The sequence below is a fragment of the Hemitrygon akajei genome, chromosome 7, assembly GCF_048418815.1.
Source record: "Hemitrygon akajei chromosome 7, sHemAka1.3, whole genome shotgun sequence".
Classification (NCBI taxonomy): Eukaryota; Metazoa; Chordata; class Chondrichthyes; order Myliobatiformes; family Dasyatidae; genus Hemitrygon; species Hemitrygon akajei.
Genome location: NC_133130.1, coordinates 156,018,361 through 156,035,993, shown reverse-complemented (window position 1 = coordinate 156,035,993; position 17,633 = coordinate 156,018,361). Strand labels below are relative to the sequence as shown.

General features: G+C 40.3%; 1 protein-coding gene across 5 annotated transcripts in view; it reads left to right on the top strand.

The window, feature by feature from the left end:
* Positions 1-17,633, top strand: part of LOC140731040 (pappalysin-1-like) — a 362,759-nt gene that overhangs the window by 159,857 nt on the left and 185,269 nt on the right. For all 5 annotated transcript variants that reach the window (XM_073052237.1, XM_073052236.1, XM_073052240.1 and 2 more), the window contains exons 12-13: positions 3,275-3,410; positions 6,554-6,767. In XM_073052237.1, coding sequence (XP_072908338.1) covers positions 3,275-3,410; positions 6,554-6,767 — 350 coding nt within the window. The remainder of the gene's footprint in view (positions 1-3,274; positions 3,411-6,553; positions 6,768-17,633) is intronic.

The following is a 17,633-nucleotide window of genomic DNA, read 5'->3' as shown; positions in this document are numbered from 1 at the left end:
TCGTAACTTCTAAAGAGAATGAACTAAAAGTATGTTGGGGTATTACAAATACAGGCATAGAGCCAAAATAGCATTTCAGACACACACTATTCTACGATTAATATCCAATAGTCTGTAAATATCTGCCAGTCCAGCACCAAAGTCCTGATTGTACTAGATTTTCAGAGTTTTACTGTAATATCTTGTCACTTTCAATGCAGCAATCTGTTTGCAGCCTACTAAAGTTTTAGAGCAGATTATTTACCCAGATACGACAACGTTTTGGTTTGCGTAAACTTATAAACAGGAAACAATGTCGATTAGAAGGTCACAAATTAATTGGTCAATGCTGAGAATTAGTTAGTCTAAGACCCCAATCCTATCCCATGTAAGGACAAAGTTGGCAAGGGATTCACCTCGTGACCATTAACCTTGGCTCTTCAGTCACTATCTAATGTATCTGTGACCAGATATCACCGTCCTTTGCCCATGAACAGTGTTATTTATCACCAGGGGCTGGCAGTTGAGGACAGTTTGATCCACTCAGGCAAGCTGGAGAAAGAGGAACTTTAGGAAAAGAAGATCATCCAAATATAATTAGTAAGGTCCTCAAATGGTGAATGAAGAAATAGTTTCTCCCCTGGAGATATCCAAAGTAGTGATCCAAAGTAAATATCCAAAGTAAAATCAGCTATGTGGATCATGGACAGTTGGAAAAGATTGTTTAATTTGGCACCTTTTCAGCACAGACATTGTGGAATGAAGCGTTTGTTTCTGTACTGTACTGCTCTATGTATGTACACACACACACACACACACACTTACTTACTTACTTATTAATTAATTGATTGATTGATATACAGCATGGAGTAGGCCTTTTCAGCCCTTCAGACCACCTTGCACAGCAACCTACCAGTTTAATGATAGCCTATCACAGGACAATTTTCAATGACCAATTAACCAACCAACTGGTATGTCTTTGGACTGTGAGAAACCGAAGCACCCAGGGGGAAACCCATACAGTCATGGGGGAGGACGCACAAACTCCTTACAGGGAGCGTCGGGAATTGAACCCAGGTACTGTAAAGCGTTATGGTAACCTCTATGCTACCATGCCGATCCATATGTAATGCTGAGGTACATCCCAAGATGCACTGGAACACACCATCGGTGATGTAACCTGAGGTCATCAGGAGTTTCAGGTCTTTCAATATCAGACACTCTCGCCCAGGCGACCCAGCCAGGGTTGATCAGGCCCCGGCTTATGACCCAGCAGCACTGGTCCACAGATCACACCTCCTGATCCATAGCCATCTGGAGGTTCGCTCAGCAAACTCTGTGATGGACCTGATGGTGATAATACAGAGGCATGCAAAAGTTAGGGCACCCCTGGTCAAAATTTCTGTTACTGTTACTGTCAGTAGTTAAGTGAGTAGAAGATGAACTAATCTCCAAAAGTCATAAAGTCAAAGATGAAACATTCTTTTCAACATTTTAAGCAAGATTAGTGTATTATTTTTTGTTTTGTACAATTTTAGAGTGAAAAAAGGGAAGGAGCACCATGCAAAAGTTTGGGCACCCCAAGAGATTTGAGCTCTCAGATAACTTTTACCAAGGTCTCAGACCTTAATGACCTTGTTTGGGCTATGGCTTCTTCACAGTCATCGTTGGGAAGGGCCAGGTGATGCAAATTTCAAAGCTTTATAAATACCCTGACTCCTCAAACCTTGTCCCAACAATCAGCAGTGATGGGCTCCTCTAAGCAGCTGCCTACCACTCTGAAAATTAAAATAAATGATGCCCACTAAGCAGGAGAAGGCTATAAGAAGATAGCAAAGCGTTTTCAGGTAGCCGTTTCCTCAGTTCATAATGTAATTAAGAAATGGCAGTTAACAGGAACGGTGGAGGTCAAGTTGAGGTCTGGAAGACCAAGAAAACTTTCCCAGAGAACTGTTCATAGGATTGCTAGAAAGGCAAATCAAAATCCCCGTTTGACTGCAAAAGACCTTCAGGAAGATTCAGCAGACTCTGGAGTGGTGGTGCACTGTTCTACTGTGCAGTGACACCTGCACAAATATGATCTTCATGGAAGAGTCATCAGAAGAAAACCTTACCTGTGTCCTCACCACAAAATTCAGCGTCAGAAGTTTGCAAAGGAACACCTAAATAAGCCTGATGCATTTTGGAAACAAGTCCTGTGGACTGATGAAGTTAAAATAGAATTTTTTGGCCGCAATGAGCAAAGATATGTTTGGAGAAAAAAATGTGCAGGATTTCACGAAAAGAACACCTCTCCAACTGTTAAGCACGGGGGTGGATCGATCATGCTTTGGGCTTGTGTTGCAGCCAGTGGCACAAGGAACATTTCACTGGTAGAGGGAAGAATGAATTCAATTAAATACCAGCAAATTCTGGAAGCAAACATCACCCCATCTGTAAAAAAAAAGCTGAAGATGAAAAGAGGATGGCTTCTACAACAGGATAATGATCCTAAACACATCTCAAAATCCACAATGGACTGCCTCAAGAGGCGTAAGCTGAAGGTTTTGCCATGGCCCTCACAGTCCCCTGACCTAAACATCATCGAAAATCTGTGGATAGACCTCAAAAGAGCAATGCATGCAAGACAGCCCAAGGATCTCACAGAACTAGTAGCCTTTTGCAAGGATGAATGGGTGAAAATCCCCCAAACAAGAATTGAAAGACTCTTAGATGGCTACAGAAAGCATTTACAAGCTGTAATACTTGCCAAAGGGGGTGTTACTAAGTACTGACCATGCAGGGTGCCCAAACTTTTGCTTCGGGCCCTTTTCCTTTTTTGTTATTTTGAAACTGTAAAAGATGGAAATAAAAAAGTAATCTTGCTTAAAATATTAAAGTAATGTGTCATCTTTAATTTTATGCCTTTTGGAAATCAAGTCATCTTTTACTCACTTAGCTATTCATAGTAACAGAAATTTTGGCCAGTGATGCCCAAACTTTTGCATGCCACTGTATATGAGAACCATAAGGTCTGCTGTTGTTCAGTTAACGGGGATATGGGGATTTGAAGGTGATCACTTGCAGGATCATGGAACAAGAGTAGGAGTGCAATTGTAACTATTAGTCCAGCTCAGGTGTAGTGAGCCTCTGTCTGTACCTTTCATTTCAATGATTCATAAAATGAAGACAAAATGAGTGCATCATATTATATCACAAGAACAGGGAAGAGTGACTGAGAGAAATAAGCAGCTTTTTTTTCCCGCCTTCCCCTCACCAAATGCTAATCCTTGTCAACTTTGCTCTCTCTCATAAGGCCTACTTCGCTCAGCCCATGGTTGCCGCTGCTGTCATAGTTCACCTGGCCTCTGACGGAATTAGCCTCATCGAACAAAAGCAGGAATTAATCTCAGTTCACTTGGTTGACACAAAGAATCAGAATCATGACCTGGGTAAGCCTTTACTTCACAAAGCACAAATGGATCATATGTAGAAAGGATGTCATTACCTCCAAGTCTGAAGAAAGCATAAACGAGTAGAGTGGCCCAAGTGCAGAGGAGCACAAAGAAATACTTTGGGAACACAATGAAGAGACAAAGACCAGCAGATGAACGGGGTGAAAGGAAAATTAAGTGATGCAATCTCTCTCTTTCGCACTCAGACACACACACATCTACATATGCACACATACAAATACTCAGACATACACCCCATGCATATATACATACACACACACACACACACACACACACACACGCACGCACGTGCCATAATGCACGAACTTGCACCATGCACACAAACACCATAAACACACACGCACCATGCACACAAACACCATAAACACACACGCACCATGTGTGCACAGACACCCATTCACACACAGGTTACTTCCTTCACAAGATACTATATCTTTGAAATGCCTGAGCTCTTTCTCAGAAGCACACATCCTCAATCCGTTCCTGTCCCTGAAGGCTTTTAACTTTGCATTTTCTCCTTCCTTTCTGCTAAGAATTCATCTCATTTGTGAATTTGTATATTATTGCATCTTCTCTTGAAGGTCACTATTCATTACATGGCTACATTCACCAAAGACCCACTGAACTCTGCTGCTCTGAGAACTTGAGAACACTGGCCTAATTATAATTTCCTGTATAGCCAAAAGTATAAAATCAGCCTATTTAAATGTACATTTTGTGCATAAACACATATTTTCAACATCCCAGTTACCCTGCAGCTTTTGCGTCTGCACACGATTTTTTATGTTAAGTTGAGGCAAATCCTTCATTATTACTGGTGATACTGGTGTAGAGTAAGATAATTTCCTGAATTCCACAGCAAATAACACCTGTGAGCTTGCTGACTGAATTTGACTATATGAATATGGGATGCAGGCTCTTGAATCTTGCCAGCATTTTCTCACCTTCCAGAGATTTAAGAAGTGTCACTACTCCACTTATGTGCTAAAACTGGTGTGCAGATTAAGACTTTTTCCATAAGACTTAAGTACCTGGCAGCCTTAAACAACACTATGAAGAATTTCAAAACCCGATTATTTTGCAGCTTTGCCTTAAAACTGCAGAGACGGGATTGGGCCTGCTCACTAGAGTAGTGGTTACACATTTTACAACACAATACAATTCCCAATACTGCCTGTAAGGAGTTCGTACACTCTCCCTATGCCCATGTGGGTTTCCTCCCGCGGTCTAATAATGTACCAGTACAGTCGGCCCTCCTTATCCACGAATTCCGCATGCGTGAATTCAACCAACCGTGAATTGCGAAAACCCGGAAGTGCTCTTCCAGCACTTGTTGTTCGAGCATGTGCAGACTTTTTTTTTCTTGTCATTATTCCCTAAACAATGCAGTATAACAACCATTTTAAATAGCATTTACATTGTATTAGGTATTATAAGTAATCTAGAGATGATTTAAAGTATGCAGGAGGATGTGTGTTGGTTATCGTGGATCGGGATCGAAAAAAATCGTAAGTTCTCTTACTAAGTCACTCAGAACAGGTACACCTGGTATTATTTAGCATTAGTTAGTCAAACATTTGTCTTAGTATATATTTTACCTTTCTATGTATATAAAACACTTAAGAACGTATGTTTCAGCGCCGGGTTTGGGAATGGAAGTTCTTGGGACTCGGGACAGACCGATGGCGATTCACCTCTTTCCGATCGCTTTATTATTTCCACTTTATTTTCAATCGTGTTCGCGATTATTTTTGCGAACAGAAACACTGCGGACTCAGATCTCTACCGCTGGGTCCTAATGTCCACCGCACTGAGACAGGTTAAATAAGGTCTGGAGTTCCGCTGGGTCCTAAGGTCCACCGCATTGAAACAGATTGAATAAGGGACTTGAGCATCCGCAAATTTTGGTATCCGCAAGGGGTCCCGGAACCAATCCCTCACGGATAAGGAGGGCCGATTGTAGTAGGTTAATTGGTCATTGTAAATTGTCCCGAGATTAGGCTGGGATTAAATTGGGTGATTGCTATTTGGCATGGTTCAAAGGACTGGAAGGGCCTATTCTGCACTGTATCTCAATAAATAAATAAATCCCAAAAATCAGGAAGTTATATCTGGAACTCAACACTGCTCAGATTAGGGCACATAATGAAACTAATGTTTTTTTTAGGATGTGAGAATGTTGAGGATTAAATATGCAGAGTAAACTGATCGATTTCAGATGCATATGAATTAGAATAAACAATTCATAGCATATTTCATAATTCATTAAGATCGCGGCTAGTCTAACTAAATGGCAAAAAAATCTTGGGTAAACGTCCTCTGTGCTTGTTCCTTTCTTGATGGATGTCAGTGTGTGTTAAACCTCAACAATCACAAACAATTCCCTTACGTTTTTCTATAAAAACAAATGTTCACTTAGACAACTGCTGTTATAAACTGCTGTCAAATATTTAAATTCCATATTTAAATTGTTTTTCTGTACAAGGTACAGTTAGTTCTGTGTTGGACTAAGGGCAGCAAAGCTAGAAAGGGAAATAAACCATTCATAATTAGTAGGTCACAGATGTGAATGGGGGAGGTGACACTTGTGTTTGGAAAGGATAGTTTTAATGGAATATATGTCTGTTGTAAAACAAACTGTAAAACCACCCTACTTTTGTCATTGCTTCCCATGCAGTAATTTGTGGTTTTAAAGCTTTATTCTGTGTGGGGGACCTCTCACAAACACTGCCAATTGCAGGGACAGCTGTTCCAGCTTCTCAAAGCTACCCGAAGGATAGGAAAACTATCCCTGCAGAAAAGGTTTTGTTTAATTAGTATACACCAAAAATAGCACACCAGTATGATGTACAATTCAGCAATGCAATAGCAGATAGATAGGTCTGATTTTCTTGTGGAATACCAATGCAAAGATCTATGTTATATATATTTTTGATGATGAAAAAGGCTGTTTTGGTAAATAAGCACTTGAGGACTGTGTTAGCAATACTCTACGTTTTAAAACACTTTCTTTATTTCATTATTATTGGTTAATTGCATTTCCTTCTCTGTGAAAATTTATAGTTTCAAAGACTGATCTTTAATGATTGGTGTTTGCTTCCCACTTTTGTTTTCTGCAGGAAAGCACCTTTTAAACTGTCGGAACAACCCCCTCGTTATCCCCGTCATTCATGACCTCAGCAAGCCATTCTACAGGACCTCAGCCATCCTAATTATCTTCCATTCAATGTACGTTGCCTTCTCTGGGGTGGCCCTTCGCTCCTTCCACAACTTTGACCCCATTACAATTAGTAGCTGCCAAAGCAGTGAGATGTACAATCCCACGGAGCAGAGGTGAGCCTTGATACCACCTTTTAACTTCTTTTAATCAGTGGTTTCCCAGATAAAATAATGATGTTGACAGAATCTATCGCTTGCAATCAATCCTTCCTGCTCTTCTTCCTAGCTAACAGAACTGGGAAAAAAAAACTTTATCTCTTTCAAGAAGACAACAAAAAGAATGTCCATCAGGAATAGATTGGGAAAGATCCAAAAGGCCCCAGGTTCAATGTGTCTGTATGTGCTGAGCTCACTGGCCTTGAGTATGAATCTCCTTCTGACCTCAGAACCTGAAAGCTGGGCGTTAGATGGAGAAAAATAAAGAGGCAGCCTTTCTGTTGCCTTGACATCGTTGGAATCCTGCCCCTTGACCATACTGTTTCTCCCAGTCTAGGCAGCCTTCCAATGAGAGTCTGGTTCCCACTACATCCACAAGGTCCAGCTTATAAGGCAGTGTAAGACCTGTCCACGTGCAATTGGCTGGATGTTCAGACAGACCAGCTTTGACAGCCAATGTCAGCTTCACTGACTGTCAAGGCTGTCACCATTATCAAACATATTTGGCACAGATGTTAAGAGGAAAAAAAAGAAATAAAAAGCAGCCTCCCCTGCACCTCCATCCCCAAACACATACATCACGCATACACACTCAATTGAATCAAATAATGCTTTCTTTTCTCATAGGAGCCCATTTTTCCCCACTCGCATAAAGGGCTGGGTGTAGTTGTCCCAGAGCCAGGATTCACAAACAGATCTCACAGACTAGGAACTGGGAAATTTATGAAACTTGGCACTACCTTGGTGGTTCCACTGGCAGGCATCCTGTGATTGGGCATCTGCCTAGTTTTGAACTTACCTGCTGAGAGATCCATGTCTGAGATGTGACCCAGTGTTAAGTTCAACTACAATCTCTCTCTCCAGTGCCCCTTCTTCAAAGTAATGCTTAAACAGGTACTGGTAAGGGCAGGGCGAAGCAGTCTCCTCTGAAACAGACCTCTATTATTCATCTGATGAAAATCAACCATTGGACCTCCACTATTCCCCCGTAGACAACCAAAAAACAATGGACCTCCACTGTTCCCCTTGTGGGCAACTAGCCAATGGACATCAAGTGTTCACTCAGTCTCTGGCATGACGAATAGGTGTTAGCTAGTAACCATGGTACCCACTAGCCCACGAATGATTGGGAGGAGGAGGGAGAGAGCAAATTAAGAACAAACAAAGTAAACACAAGCTCTGTGTACACTGACTTCACCAACAGAATTTGTAATGTCCATTTTGAATTGTGAAAACATTTGATACAGTGATTTAGATGTCAGCTGATAAGAAAAAATGTATTATGTAACTGGAAGAAATGTGCACCACAGCGGAATTCCTGTTTAGTTAAAATAATCATTGAGAGTTGCAGAAAGGCAGGCGTGGCCTCTGAGATCTATTGATAATACAGATGGGTGACCTGAAGGTATGAAATGTGAAAAGGTAGAGTGCTGCGATCTGTTTCTATTTCCATCTCATCAGAGCAGTGTTACCTACTAAGCCTGTAGTAATTATATGTTGAAAGAAACTGCATAATCTTTTAATTCACGTGTAAGTGAACTCCTGAGTTAAATATATTTCCGATTATTTGTGCCATTCAAGATTTGAAACAAGCATCTATTGTGTAAGCAATGACAACAATAAGTTCTTTCATTCATGTGATGCCTTTGACATAGCAAAACAATGTAAAATGCTTGAAGGTAGAATTTTTGGATATGAATCGATGGTGAATAACCTCTGAAGTTATTTGACTAAATGACCAAAAGTTAAGCCAGAGTTTGGCTTTGAAGAAAAGAGAGTTGCTGCCTCAAAGCACCAGAGACAAGGGTTCAGTCCTGACCGTGGGGGCTGTCTGCATACGCATTCATCCAATTAAAAATAGAGATTTCTTTTGAGTGCTCCTGTTGTTTCCCACATCTCAAAGATGTGCAAGTTGGTAGATTAATTGTTTTCTAAATTTTCCCTCGTCTGTACATGAGTGGTGGAATCTAGGGGATGTGAAGAGAAATAATGTAGGATGATTGTAAATGGGTGATTGGTATGTTTTGGTGAGCTACAGGACCTGTTTCTGTGCTATATCTCACCTGACTCTGCACTTAGGGGAGATTTGTGGAGCCGGATTAACGGCAGAGATGCCTAGAAGATTTGAATTGGAGGAGACAAATTTTTACGTGTCACAGAGTACAAGCATAAAGCAAGTGAAAGACATAACACTGGAAGGCTTTGAAACAAAACTGAGAATTTTAAAACTAAAACTATTAATTGGAAAAAGAAGGACGATCCAGGAAAGCACTACCAAATGAATGAGTAACTTCAAATCCACAATGCCATTTAATTAATGAGGAATACTTCCCTTTCGACATAGGTTTGAAAATATATGATTTTCTATTGTGCTATAGAAACAAATATGGACTCAGCATTTGAGAACTCATTCGGAGGGAAACGTTCCACATTAATTAAATGCACTTGCAATGAGGATAGAGAGAACAAAAATTTGCTGGGCTTCTATTCCATGCCATCAGCAGTAGAACGAATACAAAGGATCTAGCTCAGGGATATTCCCAATAAGTGGTTAGACACTGCACTCAGTCCGTGGTCATGGATGGAGCTCACCAATAGGAGAGCAAGATAGGTGGGAAGTTGCTAGCATTGTATTCTTCAATTGGGGGTCTACTCTGGCAGTATTTAGAAGGCCTCCTTCTGAAAAACTGAGCATTCATCGAAAGGATAATGTTCCCCACCCCCCTCCCCCCACATAAGCACACTCATAAAATACTCTGTAATATAATTTTCACATGTCATTATCTTCTCTCACTGGTCCAAGCAATTCAATACGCTTGGCTGCAGCATGTCAGCATCATAAATGATTCCAACTCAAACACTGCATATGTAAAATATTTGAGAGACTGTTAACACAAGGCCCAGCCCCTTTCAAGGGGGAGTACAACTTGCATGCTCTGACAGGCATGCTGACACGGTCAGCAAAGCCAAAGAGGACAATGGTCATGTCCCTGCCTGGTGACTGTACTTACAAGAGACTGTGCATAGACACAGCTGGCACCAGATCACAGAGGTGGTTTCCTTGTATACATTGCACACGTCCAAGCTACGCTATGCCTTATTTATTGAAAGAAAATTATGTACTTCATCTCACTGGACCCAAGCCCTTGATTTTCACTTGATTGTATATTGGAACTGAATTGGCCAGCACATGGGAGTGTGGCACAATGTGATTGAACTGATCTTTTGAATGCACCTGTGCATTCGGTTGCCAAGACTTGGGAATTACCACACTAATATTGTCTGCAGTGCTGCAAATGGTAACAGAGCAGGATGAGGAACACATTTTTAACTGGAACTCAATACCCATAAAGGAGTTGGAAACAAAATCAATTGGGGCTCTCAGGAGAAAATCTGACAGACCCCTGTTGGAAAATAATTTTCAGGACCTCGTGGAAAGTGTGGCACAAAGGGACTGACCAATTGCTCAACTTGGGAGCTGGAGTTTTTTTTATCAATTCTATAAGTTACTGTAAGCACTGGGAGAATCAAAGAGAAATAATACCACAGGAAATGATCTATATCCATAGTGAGTCTGGCAGCCTCTGTGGAGAGAGAAATAAATTAACTGTTCAAGTTAAATAGTGCTGATATTTCCTCAGAACCCAAAATACTATCGGCTTTTGCTCCACAGCTTCTGCCTAACCTGCTGAATATCTCAAGCATTCTCTGTTTTCCATTAAGAATTCAAGCATCTGCAGTATTTTTTTTTTGCTAACTGAATCAGAAACCAATGTTAGTCGGTTATGAGAGGAAAGATCAGTGCAAGATATAAACTAGCTGGATCTGAGTCACTATGACATGACAGGATGTCTTCTCAAAAATTAAGTAGCTTCCAGCATAGATAAAATGTAAAAGTTATTATGGATAATGATATAAGTCAATGTTCAAGACAGAAATTTTGCTCACAAACTAATATCAGAATCAGGTTTAATATCACTGGCATATCTCACATAAAATTTGTTAACTTTATGTCAGCAGTAAAATGAAGTACATGATAAGTAAATATAGAGAAAAAACTGAGTTACAGGATGTATATATATGTCTATTGAAGAGTTAATTTAAAATAAGTAGTGCAAAACAACAAAAATAAAGAAATAGTGAGGTAGTGTTCATGGGATCAATGTCCATTCAGGAATCGGATGGCAGAAGGGAAGAAGCTGTTCCTCAGTTGCTGACTGTGCGCCTTCAGGCTTTTGTACCTCCTTCCCAACAGTAACAATGAGAAGCGGGCATATCCTGGTGGTGGGGGTCCTCAGCAATGGACACTGCCTTCTTAAGGCATCACTCCTTGAAGATGTCTTAGATACTGTGGAGGATACTCATGAAGGAGCTGACTAATTTTGCACGTTTTTGCAGCTTACTTCAATCTTGTGCAGTAGCACCTCCCACCCCCCTTACCTAATGGTGATGCATCCAGTCAGAATGCTCTCCACTACATTTGTAGGAATTTTTGAGTATTTTAGTTGACAAACCAAATCTCCTCAAAGTCCTAATGAAATATTGCCTTGTCATGCCTTCTTTATACCTGAATCAATATATTGTGTGCAGGTTAGGTCCTCAGTGATACTGACACCCTGGAACTTGAAACTGCTCACTCTCTGCACTTCTGATCTCTCTACGAGGAACAAATTGTGTTCCCTTGTCTTAGCCTTTCTGAAGTCCACAATCAGCTCTTTCATCTTGCTCATATATAGTATTCATAACTTTAAGTAATTCAGCCAAATCAAACTTGGACCTAAAGAGAGATTATGAGTTTTACTCATTTCATGGACGTGGACAAGGCTAACATTCACTGGCCAGCCTTAATTGCCCCTGGTCGTGGTACACCACACTCTTGAATTGCTACAATCATTCTGATTAAGGTGCACCTCTGTAGATTCAGTTCCTGTATTTAGATTTTGTTTAGCTGAAAATATTTCCAGGTTAGCGCAGTGAATGAATTGAAAGGAAAACTGCAAGATCCGGTGTTCCCATGCACTTAATGACTTAGTACTTCCTGAATGACAGAGATTCCAGGTTTGTGAGGTGCCACGGGAGTGGCTGAGGCAAGTAAATTTTGCAGGTGGCACAGACTTTGGAACAGTGTGCTGTTGGTGAAGGGTGTGAATGTTAGGGTGATTGAATGAATACCAAACAAATGAGGTACTTTGTCACAGACGAGTTACTAATGTGATGAAGCTGGCAATTCTTGGTCCTTAGAACAATTGATGCAGGTCTTGTGATTGTGCCCCCCCATCTCAAAACTGAGTCTTATTGAAAAGCTTTCCATTGTGTTCATTTTTGTGGTAATGTCATTAGTAAGCATTGAAGGAAATGCAGATCATTTGATGTGCTTTTGTTTCTGAAGGGAATTTAATGTGACACCATTTGATTATTTTTCCCTTGCTTAAAAGCAGCAAATTAAATTGCACCATTTAAGCACAGACCACTGAGAGAGATTGGAAGCTTTACTTAAACTCCTGGTTTTTAAATTTCGTGATTGCTAATTGCAGCAGCACAGATGATTCACTGAATCAGGCCCATTTACACGACCACAACTGTGTTAGGGTTGACTGAAGACTTGGTCTTTACCATTTTGTATTGCACTGCAGGAGAGCCAAAAGCTTCAGTCAAGGTGGTGTGACTGGGTTTCCCCAAGGTCCTAGTGTCGGCGGCACTGAACCACATTGGGGATAGCGCAGTTATAAGTGCAACCAATTTCTTCAAAAGAAAGACTGCTGATCTTCAAATTGAATCATACACATTAATTAATATGCTCACAGGCATAATATTTTTCACAAAAGTTTCTTTAAAAAAATCTGGAATCCATTTACTTGACCTGCATTTACCTGATCCACATGATCTGCCTACCACACCCCTGTAGTTTTCTACCTCCTTCCATTCATTCCATGGTCTACTATGAGATTCATTGTTCTTCAGCCCTTTTCCTCATCCATTTATCACCTCCCAGCTTCTCAGATCATTCCCTTCCACCACTCACTGACTTTCTCGCTCACCTAGACTCACCTACACCACCCCCCCCCCCAACCCACCTTTTTATTCTGGTTTCTGTCCACTTTCTTTGCAATCTGGATTAAAGGTCTCCGCCCGAAATGTGGACTCTTTGCTTTCCTCCATAGATACTGCCCGGCCTGCTGAGTTCTTCCAGCATTTTGTGCATGTATTGCCCAACATCATTAACTCTAGTTACTCAATTAAATTGCCAAGCAGATTATCTACTGGTTCAAGAAAGCAGCCAATCATCACCAAACAACTGGGGATCAAAACTATATGTCAATCTTGTAGATACTGGGAATAAATTTTCCTTTGGCCATATGAATCACACACCGTTTGGTGAAAACAATTGAAAATTCCAGTAATACACACAAACGTACACATACTTACACATTCTTGCATGCACACATGAGAAATGAATTAACATGAAAAAATCTGCAGATGCTGGAAATCCAAGCAACACACATAAGATGCTGGAGGAACTTAGCAGGCCTGGCAGGTTCTATGGAAAAGAGTATAGTTGACGTTTTGGGCCAAGACCCTTCATCAGGACATCAGCCTCCTGATGAAGGGTCAGGGCTCGATACATAGACTGTTTACTCTTTTCCATAGATGCTGCCTGGCCCGCTGAGTTCCTCTTGCATTTTGTGTGTCGGTCAAGTGAATTAATATGCTGTCTAAGGTGAGCACCTCCCATGGAATCATAGAGCTATACAGTTCAGAAATAGGCCTTTGGTCTAAACAGTCCTGCGATGCCTTCCAGAGCTCGTCCCATTTGCTTATGTTTGGCCATATCCCTCTGAGGTTTCTATATTCATGTACCTGCTTAATTCCTTTTATAATTGTACTCACCTTGAAGCTCTGCCTCTATTTTTAGACTCCCTACACTGGGAAAAAGACCATGCTAATCCATCTTACCTGTGCCCCTCGTAGTGTTCTTCTGGGGCCAAGGTGCAAAACATTCAAAATAGCAAGTAACATAATTCAAAATTCCTAAACTAGTTTCCTATCCATGCTTTTATCTTGTCTTTTAGGGTTCCCAATAGCAACCATTGTATTCTCAACAGTACACTGTTATTTTATCTAAGTTAACTGAACACACTGAGTTTTTTTGTTGCAAGGTCACTACTCAGCCTCGTTCATGACAGGGACAACAGTTCAAGCAATCCAGTTTCTCCTTATAACTCCAACCCTCTACACCTTACAACATCCTTGTGCATCTTTTCTGCACCCTCTCAATTTTAAACACAATCTCCCCATAGTATAAAAACAGGTGCTGCATGCAATACTCTATGTGCCTCTCTCTCATGGCATTTGGTCCATCTGGCTCCCAGAGACTTTCCACATTTTCTGTAAGTTTTGTTGAAACTGATAAAAACAACTGCTCTTGCATCATAAAAACTCACTATGTTCTATTAAAATAACAGAATACTGATGAGGATAATATGGTTGCTACTGTCCACAAAGATTTGATGAGCCTAAACAAACTTGTTGGCAAAACTAGGACCCTTAAAAGGCAAAATAGCAGTATGGATAGGAAATTAGATTAGGAATTTTGAATTATGTTACTCGCTATTTTTAAATGTTTGCTTACCACTTTGAACATTTCGCACCTTGGCCCCAGAGGAACACTATCTCATTCAGCTGTATCCATGTATGGTTTGAATGATAATTAAACATGATTTGATTTGACTTGATTAGCTTAGGGGCAGAACATACACTGAACAGAGGAGAGTATCTGTGTCACTCTATAAGGATCAGTACTAGGTCCACTGCTTTTCTTGACATGTATTAGTACCTTTCAGGTGCATACCTGGCACATTTACTAATTTGTGGATGATAATAAACATGGGGGTGAATAAGCAGTTGATGCACCATCAATAACTCTCGGAGACAGGAGGCGAACGATAGGCTTTTATTAGCAGCAAAAGTGACCACAACATCTTGGAGACTGAGGGAGGAGCAGTGCCTCCAATCGCCTTTATACGGGGGTCTGTGGGAGGAGCCACAGGAGCAGTCAGCAGAGGGGCATGTCCAGACAGGTATACACATAGTTTACCACAGCAGTTAAAGAGACAGCACTAGACTTCAAGAGAACAAAGGATCATTTTGCTTCCACAGAGCAGTGCAAAGTGATACATTTTGAAAATCAACATAAATAAGAGGATACAATTGTAAAGAGCTAACAAGAACAGCTATTGAAGATGAGGTTACAAAGACATACTGGGCTTTAAACAGGCAAACAGGTGATTTTAGTCAAAAGAAACTGAAGGAGTCAAAAGCAAAAACGTATTCAAGTGCAGCGAACAGTTACAATCTCAAACGAGTAACTTCAAAGCATTGACTTCAAAGAAGATTTAGATAGGAAATTAGGAATAAGAAAGTGTGTGCAAGACTACATGGAAAGGATGGGAGAATGGAAACAACCAGGCTGCTTTCTCAATGTGATAGCATGGTTCCAAAGGGTCAAATGTTCCCTTTCAGTGACGCAGTCATCATTCAAGGATTACAAATGCAAATCACAGCTGACCTTTCTTCCTTCCACAGTCAGTTGAGCCAAATGTAACATGCAAAAATTTAGTATATGCTACCTCAGGGCAGACATGAATTGTTGTCAATATGTCTCAGTGTATCACTGGAGAGTACTTAACCAGCAAGCCAACAATACTTTACCACTTTACAAGCAAAGAAGTGATGTTTACTTTTTAAATTTTCACTTTAAGATTTAATCAGCTCCTTCTTTTGATTGAAGCAGTTATTTCTTGCACTGAAAGTTACAAAAATACTTTAATATTTAAGAAAAATAAGTTAGTTCTTCCAAGAGTTGCCAGATTACGTAGCCAAGTAGCTTCCTGTTTGGCAATGCTTATATAATTGCAGTCGAGAATGACTGGGTAAATTACCTCAAATGCATTGACGTATGCTTGTGTTTTGTTGTGCACGGTGAAAAAGACAAGTAGCATGAGTCTGAAACGCCCCAAAACATACAATTGTATAAAGTCTACAATATTGAACTTCCAATTTGTTTTTCTCAAATAAATCACTGTTTTAATAACTGTGCAATCAAAACAGGCAATAAAACTACATTTTACTGAAGGTACAATCATGAAGTTTAGATTTAAACCATGCACTTCAGTAATGATTCCAATTTTATCTTGAAGTTGAACCTCAATTTGATGCAAATTGTTGCTTAAACTATTCGCTCCACCAGTCAGTCTGGAGTTCTAATTGGTGCCCGGTATTCAGCAGCACTTATTGACATAGTCCATGCATAGTGGTGACACCATCTCAGTGAATGGGTTTCCAGAATTTGTCATGGATCACAGTCACTTCGAAGCATCGAAATTCTGTGTGGCCTCAAACCTTGTGTGCAGCAAGACAGAGGATATTTGGAATTACACAGAAACAGCCCATTTGATCCAATTGCTCTATGCTCCATTTGAACCTCCACCAATCACTTTTAATCTAACTCCATCAGAATACACTTCTATTGATTCCTCCATTATGTGCTTATCTAACTTTCCGCTGAATACATCTATGCCGTTAGCCTCAATTACTGTTGCGTGAGTGAAATCTACATTCTACCCACTCTCAGTAAAAGGACTTCCTCCTCAATTCCCTCTTGGTTTTGTTGATGATTATCTTGTATTCACTGGCTGTCTTAATTTGCTCCCCATCAGAGTGGAAACATTTCTGTCAATGCTTGCTCTATCATATCCTTTCATAAATCTCAGATCTCCCTAGGCTTATCCATCAGCCTCCTCTAGATTAAAGATACTAGTCTTTTCTGTTTTAACGAGCCTTTCTCTGTTCAGTGTGTAAATGCTTAGCTTTGCACCACCTGCTGGTTAAGAGAGTGGCTGAGAGGAATTGGTCAGTCCAAAGTTGGGGGTGGTGATGCAGTAGGGAAAGCAGTTTATATTTGATTATATTAGCGTTATCAATCATCTAGTTTACACTGGTTGCTAAAATATCATAAGCAAGATATTATTAAGTCACTGTTTCCAGAGAAATCAAAAGTGGGTTTTGAATTCAGCAAGGATATGACAAAAACTAGGATGTTCTCAAAATCCACAACACATGGTCACAAATTTGCTCACTGCCACCAGCCAGTGAGCAGAAAATACTGTCTTTATCTCCTCCACATGGTGAAACCTTCTGGCAAAACTATTTGGCAAAGTGTGACCGAGAGGTTTTCACTTTCTCTCTCTGCTGTCATGTTGGTGCTATGTTGGAACTTGTTTGGAATTGCCTGACCTTGGCTGAACTAATACCACCAATAAAACTTTATTTTTACTGCAAAGCTCAAGTGTGGTCTTACGCAAAGCCCGGAGATTAAAAGGGAGAAAACTTGCCTTTAAAGGCTCACTGGCAATATAATCATCCTAAGAAAACAATCCAAATAGCGAATACCATGAAGGTGTTAGGAGATGAGAGCGATGGAACAAGTGGTATCATTTTTCATCTTATTCCAATGAACTAAGTGTCTGCCAAGAGGGACATAATTGTATTAGGGCTCCATTCAACAGACAATTTTAAAGTCTGTATTTTGTTATTTGTAACTCCTATCAAGAGTAATTCTATTTAAACATAATTCCAATTAGGTATAGTAAAACTGAGATGGATATTGCAGAAGTCTTTGGGCAAATAACCTGGAGCATTATGTATTTCTAGCATTGAAGAAGGCATACTGTATGTTCACTTTGCAGTTATAATCATTTTTCAGTGGATGTCGGACATATGGTGCAGTTGAGTACAAGAATAACAAGCAGTGGTAATGTCAAGGAA